Source organism: Cricetulus griseus, assembly GCF_003668045.3.
Source record: "Cricetulus griseus strain 17A/GY chromosome 1 unlocalized genomic scaffold, alternate assembly CriGri-PICRH-1.0 chr1_0, whole genome shotgun sequence".
Classification (NCBI taxonomy): Eukaryota; Metazoa; Chordata; class Mammalia; order Rodentia; family Cricetidae; genus Cricetulus; species Cricetulus griseus.
Window position 1 is genome coordinate 247,624,172 of NW_023276806.1, and position 15,749 is coordinate 247,639,920.

At 55.9% G+C, this 15,749-nt stretch overlaps 2 protein-coding genes across 7 annotated transcripts; both read left to right on the forward strand.

Annotated features, from left to right (window-relative positions):
- The first annotated feature begins 260 nt into the window (after positions 1-260).
- On the forward strand, positions 261-8,549 carry Babam1 (BRISC and BRCA1 A complex member 1). Of its 3 annotated transcripts, none has more exons than XM_027394817.2 (9): positions 261-558; positions 1,945-2,293; positions 2,750-2,808; positions 3,682-3,802; positions 3,881-3,959; positions 5,690-5,714; positions 6,178-6,307; positions 6,418-6,504; positions 8,224-8,549. In XM_027394817.2, the coding sequence occupies exons 2-9, from the start codon at positions 1,991-1,993 to the stop codon at positions 8,422-8,424; spliced, it is 1,005 nt and encodes a 334-aa protein (XP_027250618.1). In that variant the 5' UTR covers positions 261-558; positions 1,945-1,990; the 3' UTR covers positions 8,425-8,549. The 3 variants fall into 3 exon arrangements, with proteins under 3 accessions (XP_027250618.1, XP_027250617.1, XP_027250616.1); XM_027394816.2 differs by having other exon boundaries at positions 263-558; positions 1,942-2,296; XM_027394815.2 differs by having other exon boundaries at positions 266-558; positions 1,945-2,296.
- Positions 8,550-8,566: 17 nt separating this feature from the next.
- On the forward strand, positions 8,567-15,464 carry Ankle1 (ankyrin repeat and LEM domain containing 1). Of its 4 annotated transcripts, none has more exons than XM_027394814.2 (11): positions 8,567-8,788; positions 10,404-10,570; positions 10,653-10,805; positions 11,005-11,110; positions 11,187-11,289; positions 11,379-11,924; positions 12,037-12,199; positions 12,702-12,861; positions 12,961-13,090; positions 13,322-14,287; positions 14,449-15,464. In XM_027394814.2, the coding sequence occupies exons 1-10, from the start codon at positions 8,702-8,704 to the stop codon at positions 13,492-13,494; spliced, it is 1,788 nt and encodes a 595-aa protein (XP_027250615.2). In that variant the 5' UTR covers positions 8,567-8,701; the 3' UTR covers positions 13,495-14,287; positions 14,449-15,464. The 4 variants fall into 4 exon arrangements, with proteins under 4 accessions (XP_027250615.2, XP_027250613.2, XP_027250612.2 ...); XM_027394812.2 differs by having other exon boundaries at positions 12,702-12,841; XM_027394811.2 differs by having other exon boundaries at positions 12,706-12,841.
- The last annotated feature ends 285 nt before the right edge of the window (positions 15,465-15,749 follow it).

Genomic DNA, 15,749 nt, shown 5'->3' on the forward strand with positions numbered 1-15,749 from the left:
CCATTTTGGCTTTTAGAAGTGTCTCGTATAGCCCAGGCTAGCCTAACACCTGACGTCATCTTCTGCCCTCTGGAGTGCGGAGATGACAAGTGTGCTCCCCAGCCCCCATCGCGATGGTATTGGTGAGTGCCAACATATGTAAAAGACGAAGCAGAAATACATGACGCAAATCCACGTCAAGTCCCACCGCGTCAATCACCAATCAGCCCCGCCCAGGTCGGCTCCTGTCCTATCTCAGCAGAAGCCTTGACAAGTGTAGTGTTGCTTCAGTCAACCCCGTTCTGTCACACCCATCCCTAACACTACCCCACTTCAGCCCCACTCCTGCCAGTGTGCTCTAAGGCACACCCCCAGGATCCCGGGGCCATTGAACTACATTTCCCAGAAGACGTTACGGCAGCACCGTGCAAACTTCCGGTCAGGAAGATGGCGGCTTCCTAGAACCCTGTGATTGACTGGCTGTGGTTCCTAGGTTGCAGAGTGGAACCTGGCGGTGTGATCTCGTGCGAGCTTTTTGTCGTTGTGGTCGGACATCGATCCGGCTTGCTGCAGTTCCAGGTTCGTTCTGCTTGAGGAGGTGGGGGCTCCGGAGTCCTGAGTCGCCACCCCGAGAAACGCGCATCATTGCACGGTCGGCGACTTGGGCTTCCTGCTGCCCCAGGACCTGATCACCCGCGGGAGCGCCCTCCCTCGTGCACGGCCCGGTCCCCCACGCGCGGTAGCCGTAGCCGCGGGTGGCGGGAACCCAGACACAGGCTCGCCAGAGCCAGCCAGGCAAGCGGGGCGCTCAGGAAAGGCTTCAGGCACAGCTGGACCCGGGCGTCCAAAAGTGGCTCAGGTGTTCGCCTAGACGCTGGCCGCCCCGGGGAAGAGGAGCTCTGAGAAGCTGTCAACTGTGTCCTCTCACTCGGCAAACCAATTAAGTCTCTTTTCCACCCCTGTCTTTTGGGACTGTCAGGTGCGGTAGCCACCGAAGGCCTTACTGGGTCAATACCCACCTCAGTATTCCCGGTGGCCAGTGAAGGGCGGGGACGGTGTTTGCCCTGTTGCAAGAAGTGGAAAGCTAAGATTTGGGCACAGCTCATTTGGTAGAATGCTTGTGGCTCAGTCGTTAGAGTGTGATAGCTCAGTGGGTAGTGTGTGGTAGCTCAGTGGGTGGGGTGTGGTAGCTCAGTGGGTAGGGTGTGGTGGCTCAGTGGGTAGAGTGTGGTACTCAGTGGGTGGAGTGTGGTGGCTCAGTGGGTAGAGTGTGTTAGCTCAGTGGGTGGGGTGTGGTGGCTCAGTGGGTGGAGTGTGGTGGCTCAGTGGGTGGAGTGTGGTGGCTCAGTGGGTAGAGTGTGGTGGCTCAGTGGGTGGAGTATGGTGGTTCAGTGGGTAGAGTGTGGTGGCTCAGTGGGTAGAGTGTGGTGGCTCAGTGGGTAGAGTGTGGTAGCTCAGTGGGTGGAGTGTGGTGGCTCAGTGGGTGGAGTGTGGTGGCTCAGTGGGTGGAGTGTGGTGGCTCAGTGGGTAGAGTGTGGTAGCTCAGTGGGTGGCTCAGTGGGTAGAGTGTGGTAGCTCAGTGGGTGGAGTGTGGTGGCTCAGTGGGTGGAGTGTTGTAGCTCAGTGGGTGGAATGCTTGCCTAGCATGAATGAGGCCCTGGGTTTCCATCTCCAGCACACGTAGACCAGGTATGGTGGTGCACCCCCCCTCCCCCGCACACAGAACGTGGATGCAGAGAGTCAGGAGTACCAGGTCATCCTAAGTCATACAGTGAGTTGGAGGCCAGCCTGAGTTTCATGAAACTGTGTCACAAACAAGAAAGAAAACAAGAAAGCTGTTATTTATTTTGGTTCCTGGCCTCACTCTTAAGGGAGCCATTCTGCAGCCATCAGAGCCTCCTTCGAGGCAAGGAGCTTATGGCTCAGTTTCTGGCTTCTCATCGCTTTTTAAAACTCTTAAAGCAGGATCCTGGCTTCCGCGATCCCCTCTCCATCCAAGCACCCAGCAGCCATGGAGGTGGCTGAGGCCAACAGCCCCACAGAGGAAGAGGAGGAGGAAGAGGAGGAGGAGGAAGAAGGGGAGGAGCCGACTCCTGAGCCCCGGCCTCACACTCGCTCCAACCCTGAGGGGGCGGAGGACCGGGCCCTGGGAGCTCAGGCCAATGTGGGCAGTCGCAGCGAGGGTGAGGGTGAGGCAGCCAGTGCAGACGATGGGGCAGCCAGTGTCCCAGGAGCTGGGCCCAAGCCCTGGCAAGTACCAGCACCGGCACCCGAGGTCCAGATTCGAACACCACGGGTCAACTGTCCAGAGAAGGTGGTATGTGGGTGTCTTGACTGGGGATGCAGGGGATGGGGTGCCTCAGTAGGCCACTTTGGCTCTATGAGATTCTCTAAGTTGCCTGCCTTATTTCCCTACAGGTTCCAAGAGCCCACACAGTTGATGGCTTAAACATCCCTGAATTTAGATTCTTGGTTTTTTCTTTTTTTTTATTTTGTGGCCTCTGGACCTCCACACGTGTCCCCAGCCCTTCACTGGGAGATTCTAGGCAGGGGCTCCTCCCCTGAGCCACGCCCCCAGCCCCTCACTGGGAGATTCTAGGCAGGGGCTCCTCCCCTGAGCCACGCCCCCAGCCCTCACTGGGAGATTCTAGGCAGGGGCTCCTCCCCTGAGCCACACCCTCAGCCCCTCATAGACACTGCAGGCTGGTTCCCACCCTAGCTGTCTTAGCTCTGTCTGGTTTTGTCCTGTACTCTGTCTTCTGTGTTTCAGATCATCTGTTTGGATCTTTCAGAGGAGATGTCTGTGCCAAAACTGGAGTCTTTTAATGGGTAATGGCGGTGTTGTGTGGTCATGGATAGCTCAGAATGCAGAGGGTACAGGTGTCCATGACCCAGTTCCAGGGCTATGGCCTTCTAGGCTTCTGTCCATATGTGTGACACTCTTAGGAGCCAAGGACCTGGGTGGCTGGTGGGGCGCTCAGTTTGATGGGACAGGTCACTGTCAGTTCTCATAGAAGCTGTTGAGCTCGGTGTGCTCCCAGGAGCTGGGGTGTGAGGTGTCACATTTGGAGTGGTCTCGGGGCCCTGTAAAGGATAAGAACAAGGCCACAGGAGCGATGGCACACACCTGCTATGCTAGCACTGGGAGGTGGAGATGGAGGAATCAGGAGTTCAAGGTCCATCTGGGAAATGCAGTAATTTGGGTGCAAGTTTGGGTTCCACAGCAGGTTTGAGGCTAGCCCACACTAGGTGGTGAGCTTGAGCTCACTTGCTATATTAGGATTCTTTAGAAGAACAAAACTGAGAGAATGAATCTGTATATGTACACACACACACACACACACACACACACACACGGGATTTATTAGAGTGGCTTGCAGGCTGTGGTCCAGCTAGTTCGAAATGGCTGTCTACCAATGGAAGGTCCCGGAATCCAGTAGTTGTTCAGTCCATGAGGCTGGCTGTCTCTGCTGGTCTTCAGTGTATGCTGCAGTCCTGAAGAAGTAGGCTCTGCTTAGTAGGAATGGACTTACTAGTGAGGGCGAGAGCAAGTGGGCAAAACCAAGTGTCCCTTCTTCCATGACCTTTACATAAGCTGCCAGCAGGGGGGTGTGGCCTAGATTGAAGTGGCTCTGGATTACAGTCCCCTGGGTTTAGTTGATTCCAGCCCTGCCACTGTCTCCCCCCCCTCCCCACTTCCAGCTCCAGGACGAACGCCCTGAACGTGTCTCAGAAGATGGTTGAGATGTTTGTGCGCACAAAGCACAAGATTGACAAGAGCCACGAGTTTGCACTGGTTGTAGTGAACGACGACTCTGCTTGGGTGAGTCTAGGGGTAGACAGGGCCTCTGGGGACCTCAGGACCGGGAGCCCCAGCCCTGAGGCCCTGTCTTCCCCACAGCTGTCTGGCCTGACCTCTGACCCACGAGAGCTCTGCAGCTGCCTGTACGACCTGGAGACAGCATCCTGTTCCACGTTCAGTATCCTTGTTCCTGGCCCCAGATCAGCAGTGCTGTGACGGGGCTCAGTAGTATTGTGGGGTACCTCCAACATAGAGCCCAGGTTGAATGTCCAGAGTCCAAACAATCCAGAATCTAAAACCAGGACTTTTCTATAGTTGCTGGGGTTTTCTTTCTTTTTTTTCTTTCTTGTAGACCAGGCTGGTCTCGAACTGCAGAGATCTACCTGCCTCTGCCTCCCCAGGGCTGGGATTAAAGGCGTGCGCTACCAATGCCTGACTTAGTTGTTGGGTTTTGACACATGATCTTGCCCAGGCTAAATCCATGATACTCCTGCCTCAGCACCCTGAGAATAGAATGACAATGGTTCGGAATCATGCCCCTAATTCTTTATTTCTAAATATTTATTTATTCAGACAAGGTCTCACTATGTATAGCCCAGACTGTCCTGGAACTCACTCTGTAGACCAGGCTGGCCTCAAACTCACAGAGATCTACCTGCCTCTGCCTCCCGAGTGCTGAGATTAAAGGCGTGTATCACCACTCCACATCAAATATTATGTATATTTATGTATATAATAAATTTTTGAGACTATTTCTCTTGTAGCCCAGGCTAGACTTGAATTCATAGTGTAGCTAAGGATGGCCTTGAGCTCCTGATTCACCTGCCTCTACCTCCTAAGTGCTGGGATAACAGTGTGGTGGAGAAGAATCCACAGCTACATGAATGCTAAGCAACTGCCCTAGCCCCTAAGCTACAAACACCCTAGCCCCTGAGCTACAAGCACCCTTGTCCCTGAGCTACAAGCACCTTAGCACCCGAGCTACAAGCACCCTAGCCCCTGAGCTACAAGCACCCTAGCTCCTGAGCTATAAGCACTCTCACACCTGAACCCCAGCCCCAGCCAGACTCGGGGATTTTGTCCAGTGAGATCATAAATAGAATATTTCATGTATGACATTTCTAGGAGTCACATTCAAGACCCAGCACTGGGCCAGGTGTTGTAGTGTGGGAGAATCAACCCATCACTCAGGAAGCTGAGGCTGGAGGATTGCAGGTTACAGGCCAGACTCTGTTTCAAAACCACAAAATCAGCAAAAAAGGGCACCAACAGGAATCTGGCTATTAATCCACAGTGATGCCAAACTCCAAAGCCACCCAGCACCCAAGCTCATAGAATCCCTGGCACCCATCCTGAGCAGAGGAGGGATGGGTGTCAACGAGTGTCAGGTGCACCCAGGGAACATGTCACTGAATCAGGGCTGGCATACAGTTAGTGCTTCTTAATGCTGACATTTACCTGAAAAGCCACAACCTTGCCTTTTTGCCTGCAGCCTCTAACATGGAGGGCACTCCCCCAGAATTGAGGGAGCAGTGGAGATGTGCAGGGCAGGGAGCCTGGAGGGGCTGCGGGGGGTTAAGGCCAGCATCCACTTTATGACGTGTGAAAAGAAGAAGGTGTGGGGCCACGCTGCGTACCCAGGGGTCACACTGCCTTCCCCAGGGTCACTCAGCCTTCCTCAGGGTCACACAACCTTCCCCAGGGGCCACACTGCCTACCCCAGGGGTCACACTGCCTGCCCCCAGGAGTCACAGCCTTCCCCAGGGTCACAGTGACTTCCCCAGGGGCCACACTGCCTACCCCAGGGGTCACACTGCCTGCCCAAAGGGGTGTCCGTCATCTCCCAGGATCCAGGGCAGGGCAGGCCCCAGTCCCCGAGCTGGCACTTTGTCCTTAGCGACCCTCCAGATCTGGAAGGCCTCTTCAGTCTCATGTGAGTGCGCCTCCAAAGTGGGGCATGGCCTTGGGTTCCTTCCCCAGCGAAGTGGGGACAGACAGACAGCCTCTCAAGGCCGTCCAGTGGGTGGGGCCATGGGTCAAGACCCTGGGTCCGTCTGTGGACCTTACATTTGTTTTCCCTTTGAAAATGCCTTTAAAGAAGTCTCATATATGTTTTCATTGTGCATTTATTTTTGTGCAAGCATATGTGCCACGGCGCTTGTGTGGAGATCAGGGGTGACTTTGAAAAGCCTTTCTTTGCTTCTGCCTCTTGGGTCCGGGTTCTTGGCTGCAAATGCCTCTAACCTCTAGCTCTGGAGCCATCTCCCCGGCCCTGGCTTTGCATTAACATGCAGGGCCACTAGGAACGGGACCTGTGGGTTCAGTTGTGATGGGAAGGGTTTGACCCAGGACTGGTAGGCAGCTGGGTACTGAACCCTCCCCCTCCCCCTCTGTAGCCAGCAGAAGACCGAGCTGCCAGTCACAGAGAACGTGCAAACCATCCCTCCCCCCTATGTCGTGCGCACTATCCTGGTCTACAGCCGCCCGCCCTGCCAGCCCCAGTTCTCCCTGACTGAGCCCATGAAGGTGAGCCTGGAGGGAAGGGAGAGCAGTGGTTAGACACCAAGGGGGACTTCCCAGGACCATGAAGGCTGTCTGTGGTGGGCACCCACCAGTCTCCCTCTCGTTCCCTGCAGAAGATGTTCCAATGTCCCTACTTCTTCTTCGACATCATTTACATCCACAATGGCGCCGAGGAGAAGGAGGAGGAGACGAGGTGGAAGGTGAGAGTTGGGTGCAGAATGCACTGCCCCTCCCTGCCATTTGGTTGGTCCTTCAGTCTCTTAGCAACCGCTTCCTACATTTCCCCTTTGCGCTGGTGGTGACTTGGGAGGCTGTGGCCTTAGCAGCCCAGCCCACACTATCCCTAGCACCCAGCTCCTTTCCTGGTTTTACCCTGTTGTACCCTGTGCCTGAAGCACCCTCCGTCTCAACCTCTCCAGGTCTCACGCTTCTTCACCTCTGACTTGCGTGTGACTGTGAGTGTGCCTCTGACATCTGTGAACTTAAGTTTACAGACTGCCAGGTGGATCAGCTAAAGGCGTTTGCAGGCAAGTGTGAGGACATGAGCTCAGTCCCTGAACCAACACGGCGGGAGCATGACACCCAAAGACTATACTCTGACCGCCGCACACCTGCACTCAGCACATACACACACACACATCTGCAATGAATGCACATTCCTACACACACATTCACACACACAGCACCTTGTGCACACACACACACACACATCTGCAATGAATGCACATTCCTACACACACATTCACACACACAGCACCTTGTGCACACACACACATAGCACCTTGTGTACAAACACACACAGCACCTTGTGCACACACACACACAGCACCTTGTGCACACACACACAAATGCACATGCACACACATTCCTGCACACACCCATGCACAGACTTGCATAAATGCACACCTGTAACCCAGCCCCTCTGCCTGTGAGTGAATACTTGAAAGGCTGAGGCAGGGGTTGTGACAGGATGGGGATGTTGTGTGACAAGACTTTTCCTGGAGAGACACAACACTCAGTCCTGAAAAGAGCCCAAAGTACAGACACCACAAAGTCCAGCTTGGTGAACCAGTGAATTTATTGGTGTTACTTACAGGAATAGGGTCAGGGGTCACCAACAGGAGCTGAAATGACTCACAGACAGCTGCATCACCAAAGCACACCTCAGCACAGGTGACAGTTCACAGAACTGGGAGTCTAGAGCACACTGCATAGCCTGCACACTGGAGACTGTCCCCTTCTAGTGACTCTGGTCTAAATTCCTTTCAGACAGCTGGTCTTTGAGGGACTTTCCTTACTCTGACAGGGAGGGGCATAGTGAATCTGTTCAGTTTCAGGGACTTCCTGAAGCTGTTTGGAGTTGTTTAGGGTCCTGCCTAAGGAGAAATAGCCCTGCAGGATAGATATTTCTATCTCAAGGACACTGACACAGGAGGCTGACCTGGGCTACAGAATGAGGCCTTGTTTGAAGAGAGAGAAAACATGAGTGAAAAGCCCTCCTGTGGGGGCCTTCTCTTGTTGCCACTGTGGCCACCCCTGGCTGGCCCCTGAGTTCTGGATCCTCCTTCCCTGCAGGGGGAGTAGACTGGGTTTAAATATGTGCCCTGATGCATTTAGCTTTCCATGGGTCCTAGGGATTTGAACTCAGGTCCAAGTGCTTGCACAGCAGACACTTAACTCACCGAGCCACCTCCTGGCCCCACATTGTGGGCTTCTAAGGGTCCCCAAAATGGAAGCTCAGGTCCTGCCTGGGTACTGGGTGGATGTTAGGGATGCTTGCTGACTGCAGTAATAGTTTCTGACCTGAGCAACTCCTCTTCACCCACTCTAGATACCCCTTCCTCTAGGAAGGCCTGTACGGACAGGGAGGGCCTTTGAGGGCTAATGCCAATGCTAACAGCCTCTCACTGCCCCCACAGGACATGTTCTCCTTCATGGGAAGCCTGGACGCCAAGGGCACCAGCTACAAGTATGAGGTAGCACTGGCTGGGCCTGCCCTTGAGCTGCACAACTGCATGGCCAAGCTGTTGGCCCATCCGCTACAGAGGCCCTGCCAGACTCACGCGAGCTACAGCCTGCTGGAGGATGAGGAAGCTGGGGAGGGTGAAGCCACCGTGTGACCTGTGACATTTCTGCACCATTCAGGAACTCTGTGCACCCATGCCCGCTCCTACTGTGTCTGCTGTAAATTCATTCTTCCTGGGACCACTTTGTCACCAGAATAAAAATCTGAGGCTTCTGGGCATGTCCTCTGGTCGTTTTAGGTTCACTGAGACAGAAAAAAGGCGCTGAACCTAGCAGTTGTGCTTGGCTTCGGTCTCGGCTGTATCCATCTGGGTGCCCTGACACCACAGCCATAGTGACTGGGCTGTGAGCTCCCTCAGGCTGTTATTAACTATGCTCTGCAGACTCCTCTTCACCCTACAGAACCCACCCCAGATGTCCTTTCCTTCAGGAAGTCCTCCAGAGACAAGGAACATGCAGGTGAGACTGGTGTGGCTTCCACAGAAAGTGTTTACTTTTGGGGTTCTCCTGGACACCCAAGAGTGCCAACTCCAAGTGGAAAGTGGGTTGGAGTGACACTTATCACCCCACCATACCAAACTGTTGTAGTGGTGTCTCAGTACCCTGACCTGATTGGACCTGTGTAGCCAGCCATGTGGCCTCACCATGAGCAATCACCACCCAGAATTCCAGGATGGGGATCTGTGATGGGTGCCCCAGAAGAGGAAGGCAAACCTGGAGCCCCTTCCCCGTCCCCTCCACTCCATTTTCTCCATTCATGGAAAACAAAATGGCAGTTGGTGGGAGGTGGGCTCTGTTGTAGGATTTTAGCAGAGTCACTGTTTCTGGGGTGGACATTAGAATGAACAGTTGTTTCGTAGAAGCACTTTGACCGTGAAGAATCTGTGTGGACAACAGCGATTGTTTTGCTGAAGGGGCATTGCTGCCATCCCTAGTCACAAGTCACCTCAGGCACACCTGACGCTCTTGTATTATTGTGTATTGCAAACGATACACAGTAAAGGACTAGAGTCATGGGGGCATGAGATGTTCTCTCTTAGTAAGACTCATAACTTAGGTTAGGGACCTTGGTGTGAGGAAATATTTTGTGTAATAATACACCTTTGTACATCTGTTTGGGGTTCAGTCATCAGAGAGGCTGGGCCTTTCTGCTGCTGCATAGGTCTTAAAATTTCAAGTTGGAGTGCTTTCTTTGAACTGTGCTACATGGTGCACTCCAACAAGGCTACACAGTGCACCCAGACAAGCCTCACTTTGGTATGGGAGGCTGAGGCAGGAGGATGGCCAGTTCTAGGTCAGCAGGGGCCACATAGGGAAGCATTGGCTCAAAAGGAGTGTGAACAAAACTAGATCGGGCCTGCTGATGGCTCAGCCATTATTCAGAGCCCTGCCTGTGCTTGCAGAGGATCTGGTTTGATTTCCACGTACAGGCTCACAACCTCAGTTCCGGAGGATCCAATGCCCCTCTGTCTCCATGGGCACCAGGCACACATAGTACACAGACAGACCTGCAGGCAAAACACCCACGTACTTAATTAATTTAAATAAGTAGGTCAGCCTGACTGTTTTCTGGTCCCTGCATTTACTGGGCACTTAGTGTTGAGCTCTCTCCTCCCATTTGCAAATAAGGAAAATGCAGCTCTTTAGAAAATTTTGTTTAATTAGTTTGTGTGTGGAGACCCGTGGCCAAGGCACACGTGTGAATGTCCGTCTGCTCTCGATTTCCAACCTGTGGGTCCTGGGGGGTCGAACTCGGCTCATCAAGCTTGGCAGCAAGCTCCCTTACCCACTGAGCCATCTCGCTTGCCCTCGCAAAGCCCTTCCTCACAGAGCAACGGTGACAGCCAGCTCTGCTGGATTGAAAATGCAAATGCGCGACGCTGGTCCTCGGCAGGAGAATGGACAGCTTGACTAGGTCTAGGGTACCCAGTAGTTTGTTCTTTTTTTGTTAAAGACAGAGGTAATCCTCCTGACTCAGCTTTCCAAATCTCGGTGTGGGACGCCAGCTGCGAGCACCAACCTCCCCGGTGTTCCTGCGGGATCACGACTCACGCCTCTGTCTGGCCCCATCCAGGGCGTCGCCAGGGTGGAGCCCGAGGCCGAGCCGGAGAGCCGAGGGGCGGGGCTGCGCGTGCGCAGAGGTGGCCGCGCGCGAATTCGAACGGCGGAGCGCGGTGACATGGCCACTGCGACCGGCCGGGCCCGGCAGCTGCAGGCGGCGCTGCGCGCGGAGGAGCCTCGGTGAGGGCGGGCGGCGGGTCCTCCCCGGCTTCGGCTCCCCGGGCGCCCGGGGGCTGGGGTCCACTCTCCCCGTCTGCCGCAGGGCCGTGGAGGAGCTGCTGCGCCTCGGGGCGGACCCCAGCCTGGTGCTGGAGGAGGGCGCGGCGGCCGTGCACCTGGCAGCCCGAGCGTACAGCCCGCGCGCCCTGCGGTGCCTCCGGATCCTGCTGCGCCGGGGCGCGGACCCCAATGCTCGGTAAGGCGCGGCGGGGAGACGGAGACGTCGTCCCGGCCCTCCGGAGGGCGAGGCGGGAGGATGACCGTGGCAGTGGGCACCCATCTTCCGCTCAGCACAGGGAGGGGGCAGAGGCACAAGGGGCAGAGTTCGCGGCCAGCCTGGGCCACCCGAGGCTGCTTGGGAAAGGAAACATCCCTGCTCCCTCCCGGCGCCCCAGGTCCGCGGAGGCGCTCACGCCGGTGCACGTGGCCGCAGCGTGGGGCTGTCGTGGCGCCCTGGAGCTGCTGCTGAGCGGAGGGGGCGACCCCACGCTGAGAGACCAGGTCAGGACCCTGCGCGGGCGCACAGGGCGGCGGGAGGGCACACCGAGGGCGCCCCCTGCTGACCGTGTCTGCACAGGACGGGCTCCGACCCCTGGACTGGGCGCTTCAGCAGCGACACCACAACTGTGCACGCGTGCTGCGGGAGCTGGACGGGCCCCCTGGAGCCCGGGAACCCGCCGGTGAGCAGAGCCGTGGGGGTGCACCGTGCTGGGGCCAATTCCACAGCCTGTCTGTCATCCCTCAATCATCTTATCACCTGTTCTTGTAGCCCCAGCAGACCTTGAACACGCCATGTGCCGAGGACGCGTCTTTGCGGGGTCTCCTGGTCTCACTACACCTCCGCATGTGTCACTGGCCTCGGAACAGCACATGTCCCCAGCTAAGCTGGCAGCTGCAGGGGAGGTGCCAGTAAAGCCCCTAGAGCTCTGTAGCTCGGAGGCCACCAGGAGCCCGGACTGCAGCAGCGACACCTCCTTTGTCACCGCTTTGGAGGACTCTCCACAGCCCCAGCACCCTGCGGGGACACCAGGGTCCGCAGCTGACCCGTGGCTGTCCCGTGGGGCCAAGGCGGCTGGGGACGGGGCACTGAGCTGCCAGCTGCAGGCTCTGACGTTGACCAGAGAGGCCACCAACGTCCCCTCCCAGCCGGGTGACAGGGACCCAGGGGCCTTGCACCCACAGGGCCCAGTGTCCCCCATGTCTGACCTACAGTTGCTCCAGGCCCTCCGGGCACTGGGCCACAGTCCTGGCCCAGTCACGCCTTTCACCCGTGGATACTACCTGCGGCGGCTGCAGGAAGCCCAGGCTAGCCTAGGTGAGTACCGTGGCAGTACTCCTGGAATCCAGTGACCTGGCTCCGGGTCCTACCACCCTCACCAGCCGCTCTCCTCGGTCCTGACTTGGTTTCTCCTTCCCAACTGTTCCAGGGCACAGCCCAGAACTGGCCGAGGCGCTGAAGACCGGCCACGTCCCTGACTGTCAGGCGGATGAGGCCGCCCTGGCTCAGCACTTTCAGCGGCTGGATCCTGCGAAGAGGTGGCGGGAAGGTGTCACAAAGTCAAGCTTTACATATCTTCTTCTGGACCCCAGGTATGAGGGTGACCAAAAAGCTGGGGTTTGGGCTTAGAGCCAAGCTCGGCAGAGCAGTAGCCGGGCTCCATACCGAAGCCCGAGGCCTGGGAGATTGTTTCAAAACATCAAAGCAAACCGCTACAGAGGGTGGGGATTTGTTTTTGATTTGCTGTGTGTCCCTAGGGAAGGGGCTAGCCCTCTCTGTTAATCGGCCCGAGTCAATTCCCGCTTATAAAATAGGGGCCCCTGGATTTGGGTTCAAATGGCCCCATGGCTCTGAAGACAGTGGTCATTTTTCCTTCTCTGAGCCATCCTCCCTGCCCTACCCTTTTATGTTCTGTGCCTGTGTCTGTATGTGCGTGGCACTCGCACACTTACTGTGGTGCCCTTGTGGAGGTCAGAGGCCAACTGGTGGGAGGTGATTTTCTCCTTCCATCATGTGGGTCCCAGAGATGGGACTCAGGCCGTCTGGGGTGGTGGCGCCAGGATCCTTTACCCTCTGAGCTGCTCTGTGTCCCAGGCAGACGCAGGGCCTGCCTGCCCGAGCCTCCTCCCTCACACTGGCCGAGTGTCTGCAAAGTTTTGTGCGAGCCATCTTCTACGTGGGCAAGGGGACCCGTGCCCGGCCAGATGCCCACCTCTGGGAAGCCCTTGGTTACCGTGAGTGGCCAGGCAAAAAGGTGGGGACAAAGGGCAGGGCTGGGCAGGGTCAGCTGTCCTTCAGAAAGTCAGAGGGCCATGGCTTAGGATCCAGCCTCTGACTTCTTTATGCCCCCCAGGCTTGTCCCAAGATACAGCGGATCTTAGCCATCTGGGACAGCGGCCGTGGTGTTATCTCCCTACATTGCTTCCAGCACGCCGTAGCCGTGGAGGCATACACTCGGGAGGCCTGTCTGTTGGATGCCCTAGGTAGGGGTCTGGATTCTAGGGCCGAGGTCACAGGAAAAGTGTTTGAACTGGGAATTCTCTCACCACTTCTTTTCCTTACTGTTCATCCATTAATCTACACACGCAGTGGGGAGTCACTGAGTACCAATGCCTGGCACACGAGTGTGTGTATACATATATTCTGTGCCGGTTGTTGTGGTGGAGGGGGTGGAGTGGAAGCCACTCCTGTGACTTCTTCTCTAATCTGTTCAGGGATCCAGACACTGACCAACCAGAAACAGGGGCACTACTATGGAGAGGTGGCCTACTGGCCACCCACACGGCGCCGACGTTTGGGAGTGTACCTGCTACATCGGGCCTTGCAAGTCTTTCTGGCTGAGGGGGAACGAGAGCTGAGACCTCAGGACATCCAGGCCCGAGGCTGAGTGCTGAGGATGCAGCTGAGCCATCGGGGTGTCTGAGCATCCCAGGGACAGGTCCCTGACTGTGCCCCCTGCTCCGGCTTCAAAAGCAGAGTGTGTGTGTGAGTGTGTATGTGTATGTGTGTGCTTAAATCTGTGAGTGATGGTGTGTCCCAGTGCTTCCCAGTGTGGTAAACCAGTTGTTGAGGGAGCAGAAGGTTCTCTAGAATGTTCTACTTTGTCTCCTTGTCTTGTCTTTTGATGCAAGGAGAGCTTGGGAAAGAGACCAGGCCAGGCATGCTGGCAGTGGCCCACCACCACCTTTGGGAGTGTGGGGCAGGAAGATTGCTAAGCTGGAGGCCAGCCTGGGTTTCTCAGTGAGACTGGAAATTGACAGACATATATTTGTATTTGCTTAGAGGCCTCTGTGTGTATTTGATGGTGACAATCCTTCCCCCGTGGGTGTCCACAGGCTGGGTGCCTGTAGGTGCTCAAGGTCTTGGGAGCACATCTAAGATCAAGTGAGGCTGAAGGGCTTGGTCTGACTGGTGTGTGTGTGTGTGTGTGTGCAGTGTCACCAGATCTGCCCCCTCCACAACCCTGTGCTGTGTCTAGCCCCTTGGTCTCTAAGCATCCTGCCAGCATGAAGATGTGGCCTGCCTACCTGGTTCTCCTTCTTCTCCATCACCAAGGGGCTGTCTCCTCCATGAGCAGCAGGATCTGTGGGCACACCAGGAAGTTCCTCCTGCTGTCTACCCTTCAGCCCCACCCAGGAGGATCCCCGGAATGGCCTGTCACCCTGCTGGAACCTCACCAGGTACCCATTCACCCCACCAACACCCATTAGGCGCCTGCAGTATGCCGGGGCAGGACCTCTCAGCCTGGGCTCCGGGTGACACTTGGGGTTGGGTCGTTGCTGTGGGGACACGGTGTGTGTTGTAGGGTGCTAATCAGCCTCCTTGGAACCCCCCCCCCCAGGATGCCCGGGAAACCCTGCTCTCCTCCCTGGAGGGCCGACACCTATCTGGGGCCACGTCCCCTGGAAGCCCCGCTGAGGAAGATTACATCTGCAGAGCTACCAGATGACAGCACTGCCCCGGCAAAGGTCGCGCCCTGGAAGTACACTTACAATAGATCACGCCCATCCATACCAAGCCTACCATAAGCCAGACCCACTTAACCCCAAGCCACGAGAAAGTTTGTTGCCTATAAATCCTACTTAGAAGCTGTGAACCTGGGGCAGCCCTGTTGGCTTGTATCTGGATTCACACATTGAGAGCCACACCCTCCAGAAGCCACGCCCAGGCCCTCCATACTCCTGGCTGCTCCAAATGGCAACCACTCTGCTTCATTCAAGTGCTAGCCAAGGTCTGGTTGTGGGCCAGGAACCAGGTTCCCTGCTCAAAATTTGTTGTTTTTGTGTTTTTTGCTTTTTTTTTTTTTTTTGATATAGGGTTTTTCTGTGTAACCTTGGCTGTCCTGGAACTCACTCTGTAGACCAGGAACTCAGAGTTTTGCCTGCTTCTGCCTCCCAAGTGCTGTGATTAAAGGTGTGTGCCACCATGCTTGCCTCTATCTCAAATTCTTGATGTCACTGTGGAGCTGGCAAAAGGAGAATTAATCATTCGCAAGGGTGTAGAGCCCTGAGGGCCTGGGATGTCTGAGTGCTGGCTTAGCATGCAGGAGGCTTTGGGGGTGCAATGGGTTGAGGGGTCAGTAGAGGGACTCCAGCCCTGCCAGCTGGAGTTGCTCAGTGGAATTCCATCTCAATACAACGAAACCTTGGGCTTGTGTTTCGGTGTCCTTAGAAAGGGGCTAGCTGTCTCTGCTTGTCAACTTCCTTAGAAAAGGTTTTAGGTAGCTTGCACTGGTGGGGCAGCCTGTGATTCTGGCAGGAGGGTCAGAAGTTGAAAGCCAGGCTAACTGTATAATGTGTTTACTGTCACCTTCAGTTAGGACTCATAGAGCAAAGAAATAAAACTCAAAGCCGGAAAGTTGTTGCACTGTCTCCGTGCTGTGAGTGTGGGTCCAGTGTGGAGCCTGTGGTGCTGTCTCCCTTCCCTGCCTCATCATTTCACCTGCATTTGGGGACAGTCCCCAGTGGGCCTTGTCCTTTTGTATGTAGAGCTTCCTGTGAGCTCAGGGCTACCCTGGCCACGGATTCAGATGCCTTGCAGAACTTTGGGGTGGTGGCTTGGCTCAGGGTACCAGTTCTGGGGATGCAGCTGCTTGTTTTCCTGGGTGGGGCAGGGACAGCTGCAGCCTCAGGACTGAGGATG

Coding starts and splice junctions, on each gene's coding strand:
- Ankle1 (XM_027394814.2), top strand. CDS start 8,702: ATGCTCTGCAGACTCCTCTTCACCCTACAGAACCCACCCCAGATGTCC. Junction 11,925..12,036: donor GGAAGCCCAGGCTAGCCTAG/GTGAGTACCGTG, acceptor CAACTGTTCCAG/GGCACAGCCCAGAACTGGCC. Junction 12,862..12,960: donor GTGAGTGGCCAGGCAAAAAG/GTGGGGACAAAG, acceptor TATGCCCCCCAG/GCTTGTCCCAAGATACAGCG.
- Babam1 (XM_027394816.2), top strand. CDS start 1,991: ATGGAGGTGGCTGAGGCCAACAGCCCCACAGAGGAAGAGGAGGAGGAA. Junction 3,803..3,880: donor TGAACGACGACTCTGCTTGG/GTGAGTCTAGGG, acceptor TCTTCCCCACAG/CTGTCTGGCCTGACCTCTGA. Junction 3,960..5,689: donor AGCATCCTGTTCCACGTTCA/GTATCCTTGTTC, acceptor GCGACCCTCCAG/ATCTGGAAGGCCTCTTCAGT.